Raw genomic sequence first — 21,590 nt, forward strand, 5'->3', positions numbered from 1 at the left:
TTATTCTAGGGAAAAAAAACCCTGCAAAATAGTGCAGGACGGCTTTTAATTTTCTATGAAGCTGGAGGTTGTAGTGGAGTAATGTATTTTACAAATATTTTGGATATAAGAACAGATGGTTTTTTAAATTGGGTCTCTAGCATTTCACTTTTTTCAGAACCCTTTTGCAAAAATAAATACATGTAGCAATCCTGCACTGAACTTCCAGTTTAGTATGTAGATATTTAGTAGTTACATTTCTTTTTTGGAATTTGAATGAGGGAAGATTATTTCATAACTGATTTGAGCTGTGCCAATTTGAAAGCACCACATTAATGATATGATGACACTGATTGCTAGGCATTGACCTGTGTCTGTACATTGCAGCAGATTTGTCAAATTCCAGTGGCTTCATTCTCTCTAATGTTGATTTCAGCATTGCCAATTTGAAAGCTTTGGTTAACTCATGACAACATTCTTTCCTTGGTAATATCCGGTCTCTTACACATGACAGCAGATTCACCAAGTTGCAATGACTGCGTTCAATCTAACGTCAGCATTTCTTCAGAGTTGAACACCTGCTTCAGCTGCTGGTTTTTTTCCACTACATTGTTGTTCTTTATAAGACCTGTTTGCTTGTTCACTTCGGTTTATAGTCTCTACACTAAAAAGCTAGCAGATACAGTTATTAACAGCCTCACACTTCTCTCTGCCTACAGCGACATAAAACATATTCACTCTTACGACTATCCTCCTTCCACAACACATTAACACCCAAGACTTCCTAAACTACCATGCAGCCTTAACTGCACATATATACAAGAACTAAAAGTAGATATCCTTTGGTGATATACTACTGGTTTGGGATTTCTTTGAAGAAATTAGAAGACCATATATCATCTTCTGTGCATGCCAGAGTTTGAACTGTGTGGCAGTTTATACAAGGAGACGTATATTTAAATGCTGATCTGTTTTCTTCAGAGAAGTGCAAATGTGGGAATACATATACTATCCGTGAATGTGCCCTGCATTTCAGACCTGTAAAAAAACAGGTTCCAGCCCCAAAGAGCTCAAGAACGATGTGTGTGTTAAAATTAAACACAGGTTAGCTGTTATGGTCACTCTGGGATCCCTCTGAGGGCTGATTCCCTGATCAGTTGGCATTTTTCTAAAGATGAGGTATCCTTTTTGTGCTACACAAGTGTTTAAAAACACTATTTAAAACATGCTGACTAGGTCATGTTAAAAAAGTGTAGTGTGTTCGTAGTCTAGACATGACCATACCAAATAAAAAGGGGTCTGGGTGTGGGGGAAGGACTCACTCACTCTGCAGATTCCTTAGTTAGCTCTGGGGTTAAGCAAACCTATTATCTTAGTTTGATTCTTAGCTCCTTTCTGCCTTGTTTAACCCTTGTTAAGTCAAGTTCCAGGCAACAGACAGAATAGTGCTGCTTGCACCGATCACTTCCAAGTCTTTTCTGAGAACTCATTCATGTTAGCTGGGCTTGATTCTTTTAGTGCTTAAGAACTCAGGTTATTGTGTGGCTGGCTCCTGGTCTGGATATATGCCAAGTGCCATGGCAGCCTCTAGCATTTCAAATGTAGGGACTCAAGGCTGGCCCAAGCAGGGGTTTGGAGACAGGGGGCCCCCGTGTTCACACATTCTGTTCTAGCTTGCTGTTCCTGTTTCAGCTTCCTGCAGTCTGTGCTTGAGCTATGGCTGCAGTAAGCCTTGTGGCTGAAGGAACAGATTATTTCTTCCAGAAGGAGACAACTGATCTGTTTGCAGCAAGGCTGGAAAATAGCTGACTGTATCCACCAACTAACTTTCCCTGTCCTGGGACAGAGGAAGCAGGGCTGTGCTTGGAGGCACCTGCTGGGTAGGGTCCAGGTTCTGAGCTCGTGTTAGGAGCTATGCTGTCTGAGATTTGCTCTGATGTAGTTGGATAGCTGATCCCACCAGTGAATTGGATGGACCCACATCTGCTCAGTCATGCTTGCTGCTATGGTCTGCTTGAGTTGGAGAGGTGGTGATCACTCTTGGGCATGTTTCTCACATGCTAAAGAGTGCCACCTCCATAATTTGCTCTGGCCCTTGCGCAAGAGCATACTTACCCTTGACTCTCTCCCACATGGCTGTGCCGGACAGTTTCCACCAGCCTCTCTCTGTGCACCAGGATTCCCTGTCTCCTCCTTTGGAGAACTAAGCAGGGATTATCTATCACACTTGGATTGGCATATGTCCCAAACCATTCCCTAGGATTTTCAGGTGAGGGCAATGGACAGTCTGCGGTCCATCTTAGTCTTCCACTTCATGAATTCACTGTGGTGGGTGACTGCTGTTTTAAATCCATGCTCAGATGCATCATGCTAGGACCAAGGGGCAAGCTACTGTTTAAATCTGGCTACAAATTCCAGCAGCATGTTTCGGGGGAATATCTTTTCACCACCCAACCCGCTTCCCTCTTTAGTCGAATTATATTAGTGGCGTTAGAATACTCACAGCACCGTCTATACTGAGCACTAGTGGAGCCAGAGGATTAACAGGCCATTTATGGTACTCATGCCATAAGGTCAGGTTCCACTTAAGCCTTTTGAATCTTTAAAACTCTGTATAGAGAGCCTGGATTAACCCTGCATTGGTGAGTGCACTTGTCAGAGGTATTGGTGTCTCCTGAGCCAGGCAGAAAGTATTGACTGGTCTCCTCCTGCCCATCTGCCATGCTGACTGGCCTATGCAGCCCTGTCTGGTTGCAATGGAAGCCTTTGATTTTGAGGCTCTATTTCTGGGGGGCCACTGAGGCCCCTCTCTCCCAGAGGGGGGACTGCTCTTTAATTTAGTTTCTCAGCTCGGGCATCTTTCTGACTCCCTGAGGCCTGCTGCCAACAGAGCTCTCCTTGTTTACCCAACTCTGAGGAATCGGTTTACAAGCCTCACAAATACCCTTTTCACCTTTCCCATCAGAAAACACCTCCCGAAACAATGAGGAAATTGGATGCTGCCACCTGATAGCTCCCAAGGAACCTGCAGAGCAAGGAATTCACTCAGCAAACAGACTTCTGTATGTGCCCTGCAAGAAGAACCACAGCGAAACCTGCCTTTGTACTCTGGCCATTGAGGGCCAGCTGGCTGGCATACTGAGGCTTTCAGTGGCCCAGCACGGGAGAGGCTTTGTGGGTCTCAGGGTGGAGGGCAGTAACAGGAGTTCTATCCAAAAATCAACTCCAGGGCCTTAGAGTAATCAGTCCTCCTGCTAACAATGCAAATAAATACCATGAATACTCCCATCCTGATGTATTTTTGAAAACTTGTGCAGCTTGCTGTGCCAGTAAAGATTTTTTGAACTGAAATGACTTGCCCCATCTTTCCCACAACCAAGAAAAGATCTTCAGTAGCTGTCTCAGTCTGTGCTATCTTCAGTTAATGACTAACTCCATTACCTGACTGCAAAATTAAAACTAGACATCCTCCCTACCTCCCTCTTGTGGTGTGGTGAGAAGGCTGGGCTGGGAGACGAGCTTCAAGGGAATCCCGGATGTGAGAGTTGAGGGGTGGATCTTCAGTGTGGTGCTAAGGGCAACTGGGAAGGTTTTATTATCAATGATGTACCAGCCTTTGTGGCATAAACTGCAGTGGAATGGGGTCCCACACTGAGCAGCTATCTGACAGTGAACAATCTGGCCCATTGCCTAATACTCCAATCACAAAAAAACTGGTAGTTGGGGGCAGATGAGGGACTTATTTAACCATCTCTTGTGGTTGTGAGGCTCCAAGTTCATAAAGGACTTCATTTTTCAAATGAAAGGAGATCTAGCCATGCAAAGCATAAGTTTCGTGATTTGCATCAGTTGAGTGTTTTCCTCTTTTTGTAGTAACGGGAATTGTTCTAGCTGGTGCCCTCAAACTGTTAGTCCCTCAGGGCAGAGATTTTTGTGCAGCACCCTGTACTTTTACATTTCTCTATAAATGTTTGCTTCCTCTGAAGTATACTGGCCCCCTGAAAGCCAAGCAAAACAACTAAGTTATTTCTGCACCCTCTCTTCACAGTAGAGCTGGCCTAGAGGCCAGCATTTGCTTTAAGTCTGGTTTATGGAACCAAATCTGGTGGGACCTGTAGGGAGGCTGTTGGTAACTGCATGCCTTTAGAGTTGACAGTCACTCCCAGAACACACTTAACAGGAGACTGCTCTACACCAGTGTTTGCCCACCCCAGCCTGGTTCCTGCTGCATTTCTGCATCCTAAGTTGTAGTACCACAGACTGCCTCAAAGGGGGTAGTGTGATTTGGGAGGTTGTGGGGAAATTAAGGGGGGAAGTAAATTGTGAATGGAATGAGAGGATTTACGCTGGTCCTTTGCTGTGTGAAGGAGAGCCAAGAGAGGAGGAGCGGGGACTGTAGCTGAGGACATGCTTCAGTCTTCTCTGGATTCTGCTTTAATTTGCTTGATTGGTCAGAATATCCATCTGGTCATGGTACAAAGAGGCTCTCTGATCAGGGGGATCCTGCGTCAAGAAACCACCCCTTCTTGTAAAGGGATTGCATGTAGTGGGTAATCAGTGTCTGCCGTTCTCTTCGCTACCTTGAAATTTGATGGGTGGCTAACAGATCCTGCCTAATACCACTCTGCGTCTGTCCTTCCCCATTTTTCTATAACTCCTTTTTGTTGCAGGGATGAATGAATATAGATCTTCTGCTAAAGCTAGGGTAATCACACTTAATCTCTGAGCCTGTTTCCCCATCTGCAAAATGGGGATATGTACCTTTAAGTGTCTTGAGATGAAAGATGCTGTATGTTAGTAAGAACTACAGTAAAGGCCTCACTTTCAATAGGAAATCTCCTTAGAAGGCCTCTCTTTAAAGAATTCTATAGTTTCCAATATAACTTTGTTAGGCCAGCCTCTTTTAGGCAACTGACTTTTGTTTTGCTAGTCCTGGTCCCTTGGATGGCCGCTGGCAACAGGTGTGTGTGTTTTTGTGTGTGCACTCTACCTCAAAACAAGAATAACTGAAATTGCCTGCTGGGCTGGCCTGTTCATTGGTTTCCATGGGCTGTTTAAGGAATGCAGCAGCTCAGCAGGTGCACTGAAGGATTAGCAGTGAAAGGGTTAAGACTACAAGTGTTCTTCGGTATCATTGGCTGGGGTTATTGGATTCCAGGCCATCTCTCACCGATTCACTGCCAGTTTTGTTTGTGAGGGGCCTACCAAGCTCCTGGGTCTCCTTGGTGCTGCAGTTGCATGTGGCAGTGCCTGGCTTTTGCCCTTCGGTTAGTTTGGGGGATCCAAAGGTAGTAATTCAAAGCAGGGAAAGCTGTCAGCTAATTTAAGACTTCTCTGTTAAGTCTAATGGAGAGTGCTTGCAAATTCTAAATACGGGAAGATAGAGTTAAAAGCTGCCGTGTTTTGGGAAACTGGATTAAAAAATATTGGGTCTCTGTGCTGGGCCCACTCTCACTGAGAACCCTGTTTTCTGCTCTGACTTTGCTGACATATCAGACTGTTCTCCAATTGGCTGATAGCACTAATGTGCATCAGCATGGATAGGCAGCCAGAGGGTGCTCTTAGGCTTTCCATGCTTGTTGTCTTCTCCCAGGTCCTTCCAATTCAAATGTCACAAAAGAGTGTAACCATGTGGAGAGGAGACGTTTGTAGATCACAATCCAGATCTTTGATTTTTCCATGGGGCCATAAGGTGGGCCCAGTCATATTGCCAGAGCTAGTCTGTGCTGGTTGGTGTCATTTGAGCCATATCCTGGATGGGTAGGTAGATTAGCACTACAAGCAACTGATCTGTACTCTCCTTGCTACCCTTCTACCCAATGCTTTGCCACTTTTACTGTTTTCTGAGATGTCTGTCTTCCATGGTTGAATCTACTTTACCCTAGTACATACTACCTGCATCCCAAAGAGCTTTATTATGGAGGTGCATGTCATGGCTTCATAGTTAAGGTTGAATTGAGTTGTGCATTTTAACGAAATGAACTCAGTCTTTATGTATGAAAAATACAGCAGATCCTCCTGAGGTTACAGCACATGCTCTTAGGGCACAGAATGAATTTTCTGTTAATTTACGAGTAGATCTGGTCGTTAGTTTTAGATCAGATTAATTTATAAATGGGTCATTCAAGAGACTGGGCACCGGCTGTCAGATTCCGCCCCCCCCCCCCCCGCCCCAAGTGAGCTTACTAGAATAATGCACTCTTCATATGCATCATGGTTAAATGTCACTACCATGTTATGTATAGGCCACATATGAAGAATTTCTTTAGGACTAATAGTACATTTTTTTTTCTGCTGTTCACAACTGAAAAACTTCAGCAGAACGTGAAGAATAACTTTATTTCAGAGAATTCCATAAAGAACTGACCTCTTCCAAAAGGTCTACCATTTGTTATTCTCAACAGAATGGAGACTACAAGCTACCCTTAACAAATGTAGTTCCCACAGGTTGCCTGTTTTTCTCTGCCTTGTTATAGATTAGGAGCTGCAATCTTCCCTGAAAGCAACTTGGGGAACTGCTACTGGAACAATAAGAGTTGGTGGCCGTTTTGGAAAAGGGCATCTTAACTGATGGCAACCTGTGGTTTCAGTTTTTTTGAGAACAATGGAAGTTGGCAGCCATTTTGAAAGTATTCAGTTCTTCATGAATTTCTCTGAAGATTTTGTCCGTTTTTGCTTGAGAGAGAACGGTTATGAAAAAGTCAACAAATTCCCATTATTCCTACTTATTTAATTTTGAAAAAAATACCTTTTGTGCCAGATCTACTCGTCAAAGCTTTGGGGAAGTATGATGGGGGCGGGAAGGAGAGGAAAAGTGAATGCATGTGTATACAGGAATGGGCGGGACAGGACATGAGGCAAAACGGGTATACACACGGGCAGCTTGGTGGCAGTCTGATGCTGCAAAGCAGATGTAAACCCAGTTTCTGTGGCCACTACAATTTGGCTGATTTACATTACTTGAGTGAAATAAAGTAGCTAGAGCAGAAGTGGGCAAACTATGGCCTGTGGGCCAGATCCGGCCTGCTAGCTGTTTTAATTGGGCCCTCGAGCTCCCGCTGGGGCTTGCCCTGCTCTTGCGCTCCAGCTGAGGATCAGGGTCGGGGCGCACTGCATGTGTCTCCCGGCAGCGACATGGCCCCCCTCCAGCTCCTATGCATAGGTGTAGCTAGGGGACGCTGCCCCCACCCCAGGCGCTGCCCCTGAATCTCCCATTGCCCGGGAACCGTGGCCAATGGGAGCTGCAGGGGTGGAGCCTGCGGACAGGGCCGTGTGCAGAACCTCCTGGCCGTGCCTCTGCGTAGGAGCCAGAGAAGGGACATGCTGCTTCTGGGAGCCGCTTGAGGTAGGCGCTGCCTGGAGTCTGCACCCCTGAGCCTCTCCCCATGCCCCAACCCCCTGATCCCCCTCCTGCCCTCCAAACCCCTCGATCCCAGCCTGGAGCACCCTCCTGCATCCCAAACCCCTCATTCCCAGCTGGAGACCTCACCCTACCCCGCCTCCCCCTGCACCCCAGCCCAGAGCTCTCTCCCACACCCTGAACTCTTCATTTCTGGTCCCACCCTGGAGCCTGCACCCCCAACCCCAATTTTGTGAGTATTCATGGCCCGCCATACAATTTCTATTCCCAGATGTGGCCCTCTAGCACCCCTGAGCTAGAGCAAAGTGGTGGATCTGGATCTAGCTCTGAAAGCTGAAAATCTTAAGTGTTCAGGTATATACTGTGTAATGTCTTGATAACTCAGTTTAATCTTCTTTGAGACCACACCCTGTTACACCTTAATCATAATTATACAGTTATTGCATGGTGTCATTTGGGTATATAGGGTATTGTTGAGGGGCTTTGTATCATTGCAAAGACCCCTCTGGATAAAGTTATGCTGGGGTCCCACTGAGGTGGGAAATGTGTAGCATTCTTCCTCCTTTGCCCCAAAACCTCAAGACATCTGCTTTGCTTTGTCGGTAGCTTCCTATTTGGAATCTTTTGGTTAGGAAGGAGCCAGCAGAGGCTGAAGCCGGGAATTTGGAGTTATCTCACCAGAAAATGTGTGAGTCAGACGAGCTTTGGAGAGGTGGAGGTTAGATCCTGCTTCCTGTTAGGGTGGAAACCTGTTTGTGTACAAGTGTTTACTTGTTGGACCAGATGTGCACACCTGTGGCTTGTCACAGGGTGGATAAAGAGGGGGCAGTTCTGTACAAGATGTAAGCATGTTCAGGGGATTGCATCAAAGCTCAGATGATGGGTGGGGAAGCCTTTATCACTTGCAGTACCTTGGAAAAAGCATTCTGGCTAGCGGACAAGTGGCATAGCTGTGAGGTGACCCCTTTGAGGGCCAGATCTAGTTTACATGCCAGCAGCTCTGTTGAGATGGAACACAGCTGCATCATTCACTTCATGCCTTGTGAGGCACTGGAAACTCTAGTGCAATAGTCATTTTCCCACCTTCTTTTCTTCTCTGTATTTGCAGTTTACAGTGACAGAGCTCAGTCACTTAGGGGTTAAGTTTCTTGACCTTTTAAGGTTACTGTGTATCTTTTGGTCTAGGAGTCATGGCTTTTATTAAATTTCATTACTTCCCCACAGCTTACATGGTAAAAGTGCATCAGCTAAACTGATATGTGCTATTGGTATTGGAATCGGACAGGTGAGATAACTTGCTCAGTCAGAGTTCCAGAGGGTGACTGACTTCCCATGTGCCTGATGGGTGCCCTGTAGTTAAGCATTGAGAGCTTGTTAGCTAGTGAGGTTAAGTTCCAGCTGCTGCTGAGCTCTGGCTGCTGGGAAGAGTTTGAGCAGATATGCTACACCAGATAGCATGCAAATACTATATCTGAATCAAATTCTAGAACAGGGAGTGGCTCTTATCAAAAGTAAATGTTCCTACTGCCCCATAGCCTCACCCTGTCTTGTTGGGCTAGTTGAGGTATGGGGGGAGGGCAATGGCAATTAGAATCAGGGCTACTCCAATCTCTGAAGCAATTGATGCAGGTGAGATCAGTTTTGGCTGTCTTTTGCCTTAACTGCAGCTGGAATGTAACTTGGAATCTTTGCCAAAAGTATGTGGGCTCAGACTCCACCTTTCCTGCCGGCCTCCTCTGAGCTTGGGCTGTCAATCCTCTCTGTGGAGCTCATGTGATGGGAATTTTGAAGCCCAGGCTGCTGGCTCTGGCTTCAGCCCTTTGGCTTCTTGCTAAGACTTGTATGAGAGCCACAGAGCAGGTTGATCTTGTATGTCTGATCTTGTTTCTTTGATGCCTATAGTTTTGAGTTGTGCAAATCTCTTTGGTATGGAGGAGGGGACAATAAAATCTGCTGGGCATATCCTCAGAGTGATGTCTTCTGGTTAGCAATTTGTTGGGGGAAGGGATTTGATTACATCTGGGAGGGGCGGGAGAAATGAATGGAGGTGTAGCCCATCTGGGAGCTCTATCCAATTCTCAAAGCACCCATATTGCATCAAGGGAGCCATGGCTGCACAGCAGAGAGAATTTTTGGTTATCTTCCATCAAGAAGAGATTATGCTGTTTATGCTAGGTAGATGTTTTGCCCTTCCCCTCTCTGCTGCCCCAGTTCTCTAATTGCTGTTGTTTAAAATTCAGCTGAGTAATTGCCCTGTAATAATGGAACCTAAGTGTTAGCCACATTGCCTTCCTTCCTTTTGCTTAGTAATGGCCTGCCTTCCAGCCCTGAATAGATTTTTTTTTTTACCCCTCCTTGCCATTTTCTGTCCAGTCCTCCCTTGGGCATATTGCCAAGTTTAGGACTTCGAGGCAACTGCTGTGTTGGCAGGAGGCACCCTGCTGAAATAGAGCTCTTCTTCCCTTTCCTATTCAGCAATTCCGTTGGTGGTGAGGGTGTGGGAGGGATCTCTCCACACTCACCAGTTCTCATGCTCCCAGTTAATCCTCCTTTTCTAAATGAAACCCAGTGGCAGAACCTCACCTTCCCAGTCATGGAAATCTGGACAAGGTACTCTTCCCTTCACTTCACTCTGTGTTCCGTTCCTGGGCGCAAGGAGAACTGTCTTCACGGTACTCTAGTCCATGAAGAGAGCAAGTGGTCCCAGCAGCAACAACATAGTTCTCTCATAGGCTAACCATATTGTGGCACTTCCAGATTGGGGCGTGGTTAGAGATTGAGACTTCTCCCTGGCAGCTGTGTGAGACTTAACTGTTCAGGAAGGTTAGAGTGAGGAGAATGAGGGACTGTCGCCTGAGTCTCCATTTAAAAATGGACTGGACCGAGCCCTGGGTAATGTACTGTAGGCAGCAAACTGGCTGTGACCCTGGCATAGGGGATAAGTGTCTGAACGTGGGGCTGAAAGGGAACCTTCAGACAATGGCACTTTCCATCCTCACTGCTGGCATTTGTCATGAGAAGGAAAACTTGTTTCAACATAAAAAATGTTTTGTGGCATGGAAATGGTGGGAGTTCCACCTGGGGAAAGTACTAGGTTTCCCTCCAGGAGGGAGGGGGACACAGTTCTGGTCAGGATGAAATTTGTGAATATTGCCCCAGCCAAGCAGAAACTTGTCGCTGCCCTGGTGCACAATGTGGAGCTTCCCCGCTCATCTGCATCCAAATAGGGCACATGAATCTAATCTCTTACTCTCTTTCCTCTCTAGATTCATGGCGGGTAAAGGGCTGGTCATCTACCCAGAGATCGGGGACAAGCTGGACATTATCTGTCCCAAGGCGGAGCTTTCCAGACCTTATGAATACTACAAGTTGTACCTGGTGAAGCGGGAGCAGGCAGAGTCCTGCAGCACTGTCATGGATCCCAATGTGCTGGTGACTTGCAACCGGCCGGAGAAGGAGATCCGCTTCACCATCAAGTTCCAAGAATTCAGCCCCAACTACATGGGCCTGGAGTTCCAGAGGCAGCAGGACTACTTCATCACATGTGAGTCGTCCTCTTCCTCATTGCCCCAGTTTACAGCTGTCTTTCCATGTACTTTCAAAGCCTTTCATTGGCCTGATGGTTGTTCCCCCATTAAACTCCCTTTTAGTAGCTTTCTGGGCCAATGCTAGGGCATGTTTTCACTTCACCACAAGAGGGCATACTTCATTGTCTTGTTTAGAGGATCAAGAGGAGGCTTACAGACACGTTTAGCACATAGGGATGTTTCTGGTTTGGGCCCTGCTCATGGCTGACACTTATGGAAACTCTCCTTGATCCTGTCCTGTGGGGGATCATGGGGAGGAGAACAGTGGTGAGGAGTGGAATGTAAGCTGCCTCTTGGGTTGGTGTATGGTTCTTATCCTGCCAGTGTGCTGAGTGAGTAAGCACCCCTCATCTTCCCTCCATCCCCTCAAAAAAGCCACAACACACTCTTGTTTAGTTAAAGGGGCAGGGAATATTTTCTCAAATTCCGAATGGACCAGGGAGGGGAAAGAGCCATGTTCAGTTACTTCTTTGCAGCATCCTTGGAGCATGTGTGTTCAGTGATCTCTGTGGGGCAGGAAAGAGGTCAGTATGTGAGACCTTTTTTAAGGGCTTGTTCTGGAAGTAGGAAGAACTTTGTAGGTATCGGATCTCAGACTAACTGTGAGAAATTGGCCCAGTGTAGGAAACAGCTGTTCAGTTTCCCTTCTGGACAGAAGTTAAAATAAGCCTGTTGGCTGCTTGGAGCTGTCCTTGTTGAAACTGACCACAAAGTTGCCTGCAGAAGCAGCCCTTGACAAAGGATCTTGGTATTTAGACAAAACCTACTTGCAATGTTACTGACACTGCCTTAGTTTTGACATTGTTTCATTGCTTCATAATAGATGACGAGGGGGAAGGACTGAGATTCTCCAAAGCCTGGAGGTCCTCACAGACACAGGAAAGTGACCATGTTGGATGTGTTCAGCTGATCGTGCCTCTTTATTGCTGTAGAAGGAGACACCTATATCCTGTATAGATAGGACTCCTTTTGATCTGCCCTGAAGAAGGGGTGGGGCTCTTTCCATGTGTTGACTTTTTTTTTTAAAGCAAGGGCACTGCAGTCACCTCATCTCCTGCAGTCAGTTTGGTCGTGATGGGGGTTCAGTGTGCCGTGTCTGGATTCTGTTAGGTAGGCTTCTCTTTCTTCTTTCTTTTCTCCTGTGGATTCTCCTGAACCTTGCCACTCGACTTGGTGCACTGCACTAACCCAATAGCAAGAAAGCAGGAAAAGGGTACAGCGGCCCCGCCACAACTCATCTGTCACCTCATGCATCATTGGCTCCTTGTTTGCTTGCTTGCTGTCACATGCTGCTAACTTGCCCCTCAGCAGCCTGGACCAAAGGTCAGCCTGCGGTGCCAGGGTCGAGCTCAGAGACATGTAATTGGGCACACCTTATTCAGAAATCTATTCTAGCCCACATATCTCATCTTGGCAGTCGGATGGGGACGGAGTCTACCAGACCAACATTAACTGTATGCTACAAGTACAGCAATTGCCTGGTTACAGTGACTGCCTTTGTGGTAGGTGCTTATAAGCCCTTTGTGGGGCTGCGTTGCTCATCTTAGCTAGCCAGATCCAAATCTTCATGGAGTGTCTGTATTTTGCTTTGGGTTAAACTGAACAGAACCTGGTGCCCGGAGAGCAGTAGAGATGGGCTCAGGTTACAAGATTCAGAGCCAGATACAGATTTTCAGACAAACCCACTTTTGGGACTGTATGAATCTAGACTTTGGCTTGGGCCCATCTCTAATTCTTGGTGGGAGCAGAGGCTGGTGTTGGAACTTACAGAAAGTTGGCACTGTTGATGTGACTAGCAAGCAGAAACTGAACTGGTCATATGAATGTGCCGAGTGTGATGTCTTTGCAGCCGTGGTTTGTGCTGGGAAGGCCTGAAACAATTCATCTACAACCAGCTCATTATGGTTTTAGTTTTCAAGAACAGTTCAAAGTTAGGGGTGGAAGGAACCAGATGTTGGCAATTCAGCATCACCAGTTTTTTTTTTTTTTGACCTGCCATCCTCAATCTCCTCTGAGAATGGGGGGTCATTAGAGGATCTGCCCCTGCCGCACCCCATTCTTGGGTAGACCGGCGGATGTCTCCCAGCTCAGCACCACACTTCTTTGGTGAGGCTTAAGGTTTGGGAGTCAGTGATGAGACTCAGTTGCTCCCACCCCTTTCCCATTGTTATACGGGTGCCAAGAGGAGTAGATGTGGCACCTTAGAGACTAACCAATTTATTTGAGCATGAGCTTTCGTGAGCTACAGCTCACGGGGTTTTGGCAACAATGATAGAAACAGCTTTAAAACAGGGTGTTCTTGGTATGGGGGTGGCAGCATTGAGAGTTGTCCTTCCTAATATTTCCAACAGCAAAGTAGCCTGCCACTTGACTCCCGGACTAATCTTCATCTTCACTTCCAGTCTCACCTTCTCGGCTGGGATTGTGGTTCCATTATCTCACCCTGAGTTAACTCCCCTACCCACCCACTCACACCTGCGCATGCTTTATTCACATGGTTCTTAATTCCCAACCACCGCTTGCTTCTGCAGGATGTTGTTAGCACTTTGAATGGAGAATCCGAAACTCATTCCTGGGGCCCCCATCATGTGCAGCCAGCCGTTGCTGCTGCATGCTGTCAAGGGCCCCAACGCAGATTGCCTTCTCCAGCATGGCAGCTGTCAATCTCAGCTAGGTCACACCTCAGTCCTTTCCACAGCTTCTCAGCCAAAGGAAGATTTGATTGAGCTGCAAGTTTCCCTAAAGTGAGCAAAAGAGGGGGGAGGTGAGGGGGCTAAATGCAAAGGAACGAGTCAGCCTTTCATATCCCGGGCAAACATCTTGAAGCACTCGGTCACTGGTTTTTCCAAGTTAAGGGTCACTGCAGGTCAAGTTCAAGCAGAAGTCGACTCTTCAAACTAATGAGGATTGAAAGCAGGGGTCCCAACCGGGGCCTCTGTGTTACACCCCATGGGACATCAGGGATTCTTGTACCAGAGCTGACTCGAGCAGTTCTGAGCAAGAAACCTACCGACCTCTGTAACTGTGGGGCGGAAAAAAGACTGAATGACAATTCATGCACCAGAACAAGCCCGTTAGCTAAGGAGTTCTCAAACTGGTGGTCGGAACCCCTCAGGGGGTCGTGAGGTTCTTACATGGTGGGTCATGAGTTGTCAGCCTTGAACCCAAACCCCACTTTGCCTCCAGCATTTATAATAGTGTTATAAATTTAAAACATTTTTTTTTATATTTAAGGGGAGGGTCGCACTCAGAGGCTAGCTATGTGAAAGGGGTCACCAGTACAAAAGTTTGAGAATCACTGGTCAATAGTTCCCAAACTTTTTAGGACTGCAGTTCCTATACAGATATTTTAAAACGTGGTAGCTCCCCAGAACCAATGCTGTTTATTTAACTGACTCGGGACATTAGATTCAAGTGTTCAAGAACAGTAGATTCACAAGGGACATTAGAGTTGTGGTGATTTTTCAGCTTTATTCAACTATATACAGTTTAATTATATAATCCAGTCTAATCCCGGTTTCTAAAATTATAATTTGAAAATATGAATTGTTTGGCATGTTCAGACACATTTTAAGATTTTAGTGAGCAGAACAGGCCTGTCTCGAACTGCACAGTAGAGCAGTGTCTGGTTGAATCTCTTAATGGTGCCAGATATAAGTTGTTCTCCAAGTTTAAATGATTTCTGAGTTTCGCTTTCACAGAAATTGTTGCTGAAAATAGAGAGACTCAGAGATAAGTGGAAGTGACTGGAAGCAGCACTTCATAGCTTTATCACTGAGTTCATCTTACTCTCCTTTAATGTAAATCCAGAATTCCTGGTTTGTTAAATTTGAAAACTTGGTCTTTGGTGTGTGATCATTGGGTAATTCTAAGATTTTCTTGCTCCAAAATACTTGATCTTGAAATGGAATCAGCTGTTACCAAGAATGATTTTCAAATACAGTTGGCATCTGAAGGTTCATGTTAAACTCCAGGAAAATATTCCCCAAAATGGGAATACAATCCAAGCAAATTAGTTTAATACTTGGCCTTTAATAACATTTTGATCACTTTCACCTTTTTCTTTTGTAAAAGTCTGATAACAGTGAAAACATCTTGGTAACTCATTTTTCAATGTGGCATCTCCAGAAACAAAATGTCTTCATTAATCCACCGATTTTTCTCTTTGATATCTAATATGTTTGTATTCCTGCCTTGACATGTTAAGGTTTGCCAATCATGTCCACCAGCTAACATCATCGTGGAGTCCACACTTCCCATGTAACCTTCAAAGCTTGTTTTCCCAAGCAGAAAAATCCTGACTTTTGTCATGCAATTCAAAGACGCCTTGTAACACTTTTCCATGTGACAAACCTTCTGACTTCACTGTGAAACAAAAGCTGAGTGTGGTCAGAGTCCATCTCTTTGCACAGCATATTAAAACATACTCAGTGCCAAGGGTTTTACAAGATTGACAGTTTTTATAACAATGTTGAGGGCTTTGTGTACTTCAGACTGCAACTTCTTTGATGCCACAGCTTGGCGATGAGTCGTGCAGTCTGTCCAAATGGCTGCTTATGCCACTTCTCTACTCGTGCTGCAACCTCACTGTTCCTTCTGGTCCCGGCTGCCGCACAGACGTGGCATATTTAAGACCTTTGTCCACTACAAATTTGAAGATCTGTAATATTTCCTCACCAGTGTTTCAGTTGGACTTTCTTTGCAAAATAAACATTTTTAGGCAGTTGTACCTGCTTTGACAAATCTCACATAACGCAGAAGCTGAGCCATGTTGGCTGAGTCTGTGGATTCATTAAGGTTCAGTGCAAAATATTTACTCTTCTTAACATACTCTATCAGCTGGTCCTGGGCATTTTCTGCAAGGCCATCAGTGCATCAACAGAATTATTATTTGACACAGGAATGTTTTTAGTGCCATTGTTGCTTGTTACCTAGTCATAATTTTACATGTCTGTTGGTCCTGGAAGTAGATGGGTCTTGCAGATAGTATGTACTTATTTGTATTTTGCAATTCGCAAGGCCACAGTGTAAGATGCTTTTAAGGAACAGTTGCTTCTTCAGATCTGACTTTTTTTTTTTTTTTTTTTGCTGCTTTAATTCTTTTCCTTTCTGAAGGAAAACACTGCAGTTCTTATTTACAAATTCTGGATGTTTGGTTTCTAAATGTCTCTTAATTTCTCTGCCCTCATACTTTCTTTCACGAACCCTTGAAAAGAAATGACACATTGTGGTTGTAGACTTTTTGCCATAATATTGAGAAGTGAAAATCCAAACATCAAACAACTATCATTGTGCTGTCTATTTTTCTTCCTTTTCTGTTTAACTTCATTAAAATCATCTTCAGTCAATCGTTTGTTACCTGTAGGCTTAGCACTTGGTAAAAATTGTTCCATTATAAAGATAAGATGCACTGTCTCTCCCTAAGCCTCCTTCCCCTATCTGCTAGAGCAGGTGTTGCTGCTGCTTGCACCAAGAGCCTCCCTGTGTCCTCTGCTTGAGCAGGGAGCTTTCAGTACAGAGATTTCCCACCCACTGCTTCCCCAGCAGGAAGTCTCCCTGCTGAAGCCCCCTGCAGGGGCAGAGACCACAGAGAGGTTCCCAGTGCCAGCAGCCGCATAAGACGCAGACCCACAGGTAAGATGCAGGTGATTTTTAAGCCTGGTTTAATACTCTTAATTAGAAAAAAAACCAAACAGCATATTGATATTTTTTCTGAGATGCTTGTGGCTGCCCCATGGAGCCATGTCTTAGTTTGGGAAGCACTGCGCTAGCTTAACATCTTGTACTCCCAAAATCGGAACTGATCAATGCTTTGATTTCCATTCTCTGCTACTGATCCTTTCCAAACTCTCAAAGGAAAATGCTCTTGCTCCTGACACCCCCAGATTAATGAGAGGAAACCAGAGAGTGGGGGTGGGTCATCCTTTCCTTTTCGGGGGGGGGGGAGGAAAATACAAATTTTTGAGGTTCTGGATTTCACAAATTCAAGGAATTTACTTGGTGTTTCATATCACAGAAGCATGTTGCTTAAATCATTTGCTTTTAGCTCTAAAAGGCTTTTTTTCCACAAACAGTGATGGAAAAGTTTTCAGAGGAACAGCCGTGTTAGTCTGTATTCGCAAAAAGAAAAGGAGTACTTGTGGCACCTTAGAGACTAACCAATTTATTTGAGCATGAGCTTTCGTGAGCTACAGCTCACTTCATCAGATGTTTACCGTGGAAACTGCAGCAGACTTTATATACACACAGAAATCATGAAACAATACCTCCTCCCACCCCACTGTCCTGCTGCAAAATATAAACACTGTTCATGAGGGAGGAGTGACTTTGAGTTTATCTGCCATCATGCAGGCAGGATCCGTGTTGGCTCTGCCAACACATCTGTATCACTCCAGCTCTTCCAGACCTGGGGCCCTCTGCAGCTTTGCCAGTATCCCTCAATCCTGACCTGTTGCATCACCTGTTGCTATTGTACAGTCTGCTGTTTTCATAATCTGAGCACGTACATCAGTCAGGAATTAGGCTCAAGGTGCTAAACTGATTTAATTTTGACCTAACTGGAGTCCGTTACCCAAAATTTGAATCATGTATCAAAGAAAAAACGGTGTCATATACTGCTTTTTACCAATGTCTGGGATGGCCCCAAAGACCTTTATAAAATCAGGCTTTACCTGTAGGTGCAAGTGGTAAATATAGCTTCCTGGCTTCTTGATCTATTGTTCCATAGCCCAGTAACTCACATCTGATACAAGAGCTTTCTTGCAACAGAGGAATGTTGGGGAGCTTGAGAATCGGGGCTTTGCCTCTCAGGAGAAGTGAGATTTTGCCAGTGCCTCAATTCTGTTTAAAGGGCCTTCGCTTAATATGCTATTTCCCCCTCTCCAAGAGCCCCTAACAGGGGAGTTAAGGAATCCGGGAGAGCCCTAAGCCTGACACCCCCTCTGGCCCTAAGACCATTTCTCACTTTAATTTCTCTTGACTTCTCCACTCTTTGAAGCAGCCTCCTTGGCTCCAGGATTGTGTCTGTTGTGAACTGACCTTTGGCCCTTGGGTGGGCTGAAGATGCTCCTGCGATCTGGCTGTACCTTCTGCCAAGAAGCCCCAGGAACTCTCTCTGCCAAGGAATAAAATAGCCAAAAAAACAAAGTCAAAAGTCTCCCATGCAGACCACCCACATGTTGTCTCTTTTCTTTTTCTTTTTTTTTTTCTTTCAAACTTGCCTTGAGACACAAAAGGTTTTTTCTTCCTTTTCATTTACTGACGGCTTTAAGCCTTAGGGAAGCTGTGTTCAAACGGAAAGGAGCATGGACAGCAACATGATGTGGGCTGCCCAGGCACTGGCTTCCCAAGACCAGCTGAAAAATCCTCGCCATTGGAGCGAGAGAGCTTCCTGGGGTTCATCCTCATTCAGTGGCTGCTCCCCCTTCCTTACCCCCCTCACAGCCGCATTGGATATGCCAAGCTTCGTTTAGGGCCACTTTCATCATCTGGGGGCTCTGCCCCAGGACTGGGCTTAGACTGCTTAGCAATCAAAAAGGCCTTTGAAAGCTAACATAACCTCTCCCCATCCCTCAGACTCCCAGCGCCAAACACTTGAATGCCATTTTAAGGCTTTCATTTAAAAGCATCTTTTCTCCAAGGGTTAGGCAGAGAAGAAGATTCCTCTCCTAATCCTTTTCTGAAAGAATAAAGCATGAGAACCCTTGTCTGCATGTCCAAACTTTGGCCAGGGTCTCCTTGGGCTGCAACAGGAGAGTAGCACCTTGAGCTGAGCATCTTGGGCCCAGCCTATAGCACTGGAGCCTTGAGAACAAACATGTACCAGGGTTTTTCGTATTCCCACTTTGTTCTGTAAGTGCTTCAATAAACAGATGACACAACACTTCTGCATGTGCCGGGCTCGAGTTTATGGAATGTTGGATTTTTGTTGGAGGGTGGAAGGGGGCATGCAGCTCTTCAACACCTGCAAACAAGTGGCAAATTCCCAACAACTGGTGTGGGTGTGGGAAGCTGCCTTGGCAGGAAGTTCTTTGTTGTCTTGTGTCTTGTCCTCTCCATGCCAAATCACTCTAGTTTCCACAGGGTGGTAATGTGTGAGTGGAGACTGTTCTGACTCCTCTAGCCATGGGTTAACATTTCTAGCAGGTGGCTTTTTGGGAAGAGTTGAAGGGTGTGGCCTCGATAGCTGTGATTTTCCCCCTCCCACCCCTTCTTGTGGAGGATGCACAGACAAGAAACACATCTGTTCTAACACCACCTCCTGTAGGGTATCCATGTGGCCAGTGAGGATAGAGGCCCTAGTGCTGAGATATACCAGCAAGTAGGAATGAAAGAAAGGGACCCCCTTGGGATCCTGTGTGGGGATTATGGTAAGTGGTCTGGCTCTGAAGGAGGAGAAAATTCCTCAAAAGGCCATGCCCTACAGTAGAGCATACACCACTCACACCACCTAACAGCAGAATGAAAGATATGGGTGCAGCTTTGCTTGTGGCATTTGCTAATTTCCCCTGTCCCAGCCCCTTTCTCCATTGTAACTGGAAGGTAGGACCTGTAATCCAGTCGTGATTAACTCCTGTCTTCTACTTGTAAGAGAATCCAGACGGAATCTGTAAGATGTGGAGGGAAGTGCAGGATCCAAAGGAAGCTGTAGAAGCGTATGGCCATCTTGGTTCTAGCTGCACGGCAGCTGGCTCTGAATAACATTTTTACTGCTGCGGTCTCAAATAATGTATTGGCAAACAGCCCCTGCCATGCAAATGTTTGGTAAGCCATTTTGGGAGCCAGCAGAGGGGTTAGATTCTGCTGCAGGAGCCTAAGGCAAATACTAGTGCTGTGGTTTACTATTACACCTGGATTACACCACCTAGTTTGGGAGACTGTATTCCACAGCATAAGAGATCTCACTCTCGGGAACTTTTATATTCAGCCTAAATTGTGTCTTGTTAACTCCAGCCCACCTCATCTACTGACACCCCTGTATCAACCTAAATAATCTCCTCTGGTGTTTACATCCTTCAAGTATTTGTAGACTCTTATGGTTTCCTCCTCCAGTAAACACCTAGGTAGCTTTTCAGTTTTAGTTTATATCTTACTAACTTACTCCAGGTCTTAATTATTTTTTCTGCTCCTCTGAACTTGCTCCAATTTGGAAATCCATGTGCCCATAAATAAGTGTACTAATTCACGTGTATTGGCACCAAAGCTGTATAGAGAGAGGAAATACTCGCTCTGTCCCATGATGCAATGTCTTTGTGGATACAGCCCCAAAATGCATTGGTTTTGTTTGTTGTCATATGCATTTGTAGGGAGATGGACTAGAGATGTCCTTTTGTTATATTCATGGCATACAGGTGAGTCGCATCATACGTGCATTTAACTTACATGAATTCAACTATACGCGCTTGGCAAAAAAAAAAGAAAAATAACAATATCTGTAAATAGTGCGGGCGATTCTACCCACCATTCCACTCAATGAGCATATGCCCCAGAGTGAGCGCTGTTTCTTCGGTTGAGCATCAGATGATCTGTTCCAACGCTGGGGGAGGAAAAACTGGCTGTGTTGGACTTATTGAGAGATGGCATGTCGGTCTCCAACGTGGCTCGTAAATATGGCTGCAACGAATCTAGCATCCGTGCCATTAAGATTCAAGAGAGAGAAATTCTTCAAGCCGTGGCATCAAGTGCTCCAATAACTGCTAAGGTGATGAGCCAGGTGCGTGATAAGACTTTAGCGAAGACTGAAAAGGCATTAAACTTATGGCTGGAAGACATGAACCGTAAACGTGTGCCTATTGATGGCAACACGTTGCGAGAAAAGGCTCTTAGCCTCTACGCGCTGTTCAAACCTCCTGCCGAAGAGGGACAGCCTTCTGATGAGAAGGAATTCAAAGCCAGCCAAGGTTGGCTTAACAGTTTTAGGAACCGCTTCAATCTCAAAAATGTGCAGGCTACTGGTGAAGCTGCATCTGCTAATGAAGAATTATTTAATTTCTGAACACAATCCTTCTGTGGAACGAAGCCTCAAAATCACACGTAGTATTACAGAAGATTTGAGATTGTATCAAGAAATGTTTAAGCAGCTCAAGAGACAACAGCGACAGTTGCCCATCACCATGTTTTTCAAGGAAAAAGAGCCAGCAGCAGATGAGCCTATGCAATCAACTTCTCGAGCTGAACCAGAGCCAACCACTTCGTTTACAACTCGCTCTCCGTCACCGAAGCTCTCCGTCTCCTGGATCGACATCAAGCCCTGTAATTACCCCCTGTAATTAATAATACAGTACTGTAAAATTATATTTTGCATATGTACTCTTTATTATATACTGTATATTACTATATAAATTATACATTTATAGATATTACTGTACAGGGTTGTATACACACAACCTTGTACAGTATACTGTACTTTATGAGCGATTTAAGGGATTTTCAAGGGTAATTTTGACTATACGCGATTTTAGCCTTACGTGCTGACTTTAGAACCTAACCCCTGCGTAAGATGTGACTCCACTGTACTTTCAGAGAAGTGAGACAGAAACATCAAATACTCTTGTTGGAAGGTTCCAATATAATGCTATTTTCATCCTTAGAATCGAGAACGATAATACCCAGTAACCAAAAGCAGACAAGGCAAAGCAGGCTGCTCCATTAGGCAAAGAGAGACA

The 21,590-nt window shown here is 45.4% G+C and overlaps 1 protein-coding gene across 1 annotated transcript in view; it reads left to right on the forward strand.

Moving 5' to 3' along the window:
- The window catches only part of EFNB1 (ephrin B1), a 131,313-nt gene that overhangs the window by 68,084 nt on the left and 41,639 nt on the right, over nt 1-21,590 (forward strand). Inside the window, exon 2 of the mRNA XM_048865034.2 lies at nt 10,606-10,883. Within this exon, the coding sequence (XP_048720991.1) occupies nt 10,606-10,883 (278 nt within the window). The remainder of the gene's footprint in view (nt 1-10,605; nt 10,884-21,590) is intronic.

Source organism: Caretta caretta, chromosome 9 (assembly GCF_965140235.1).
Source record: "Caretta caretta isolate rCarCar2 chromosome 9, rCarCar1.hap1, whole genome shotgun sequence".
Lineage (NCBI taxonomy): Eukaryota > Metazoa > Chordata > Testudines > Cheloniidae > Caretta > Caretta caretta.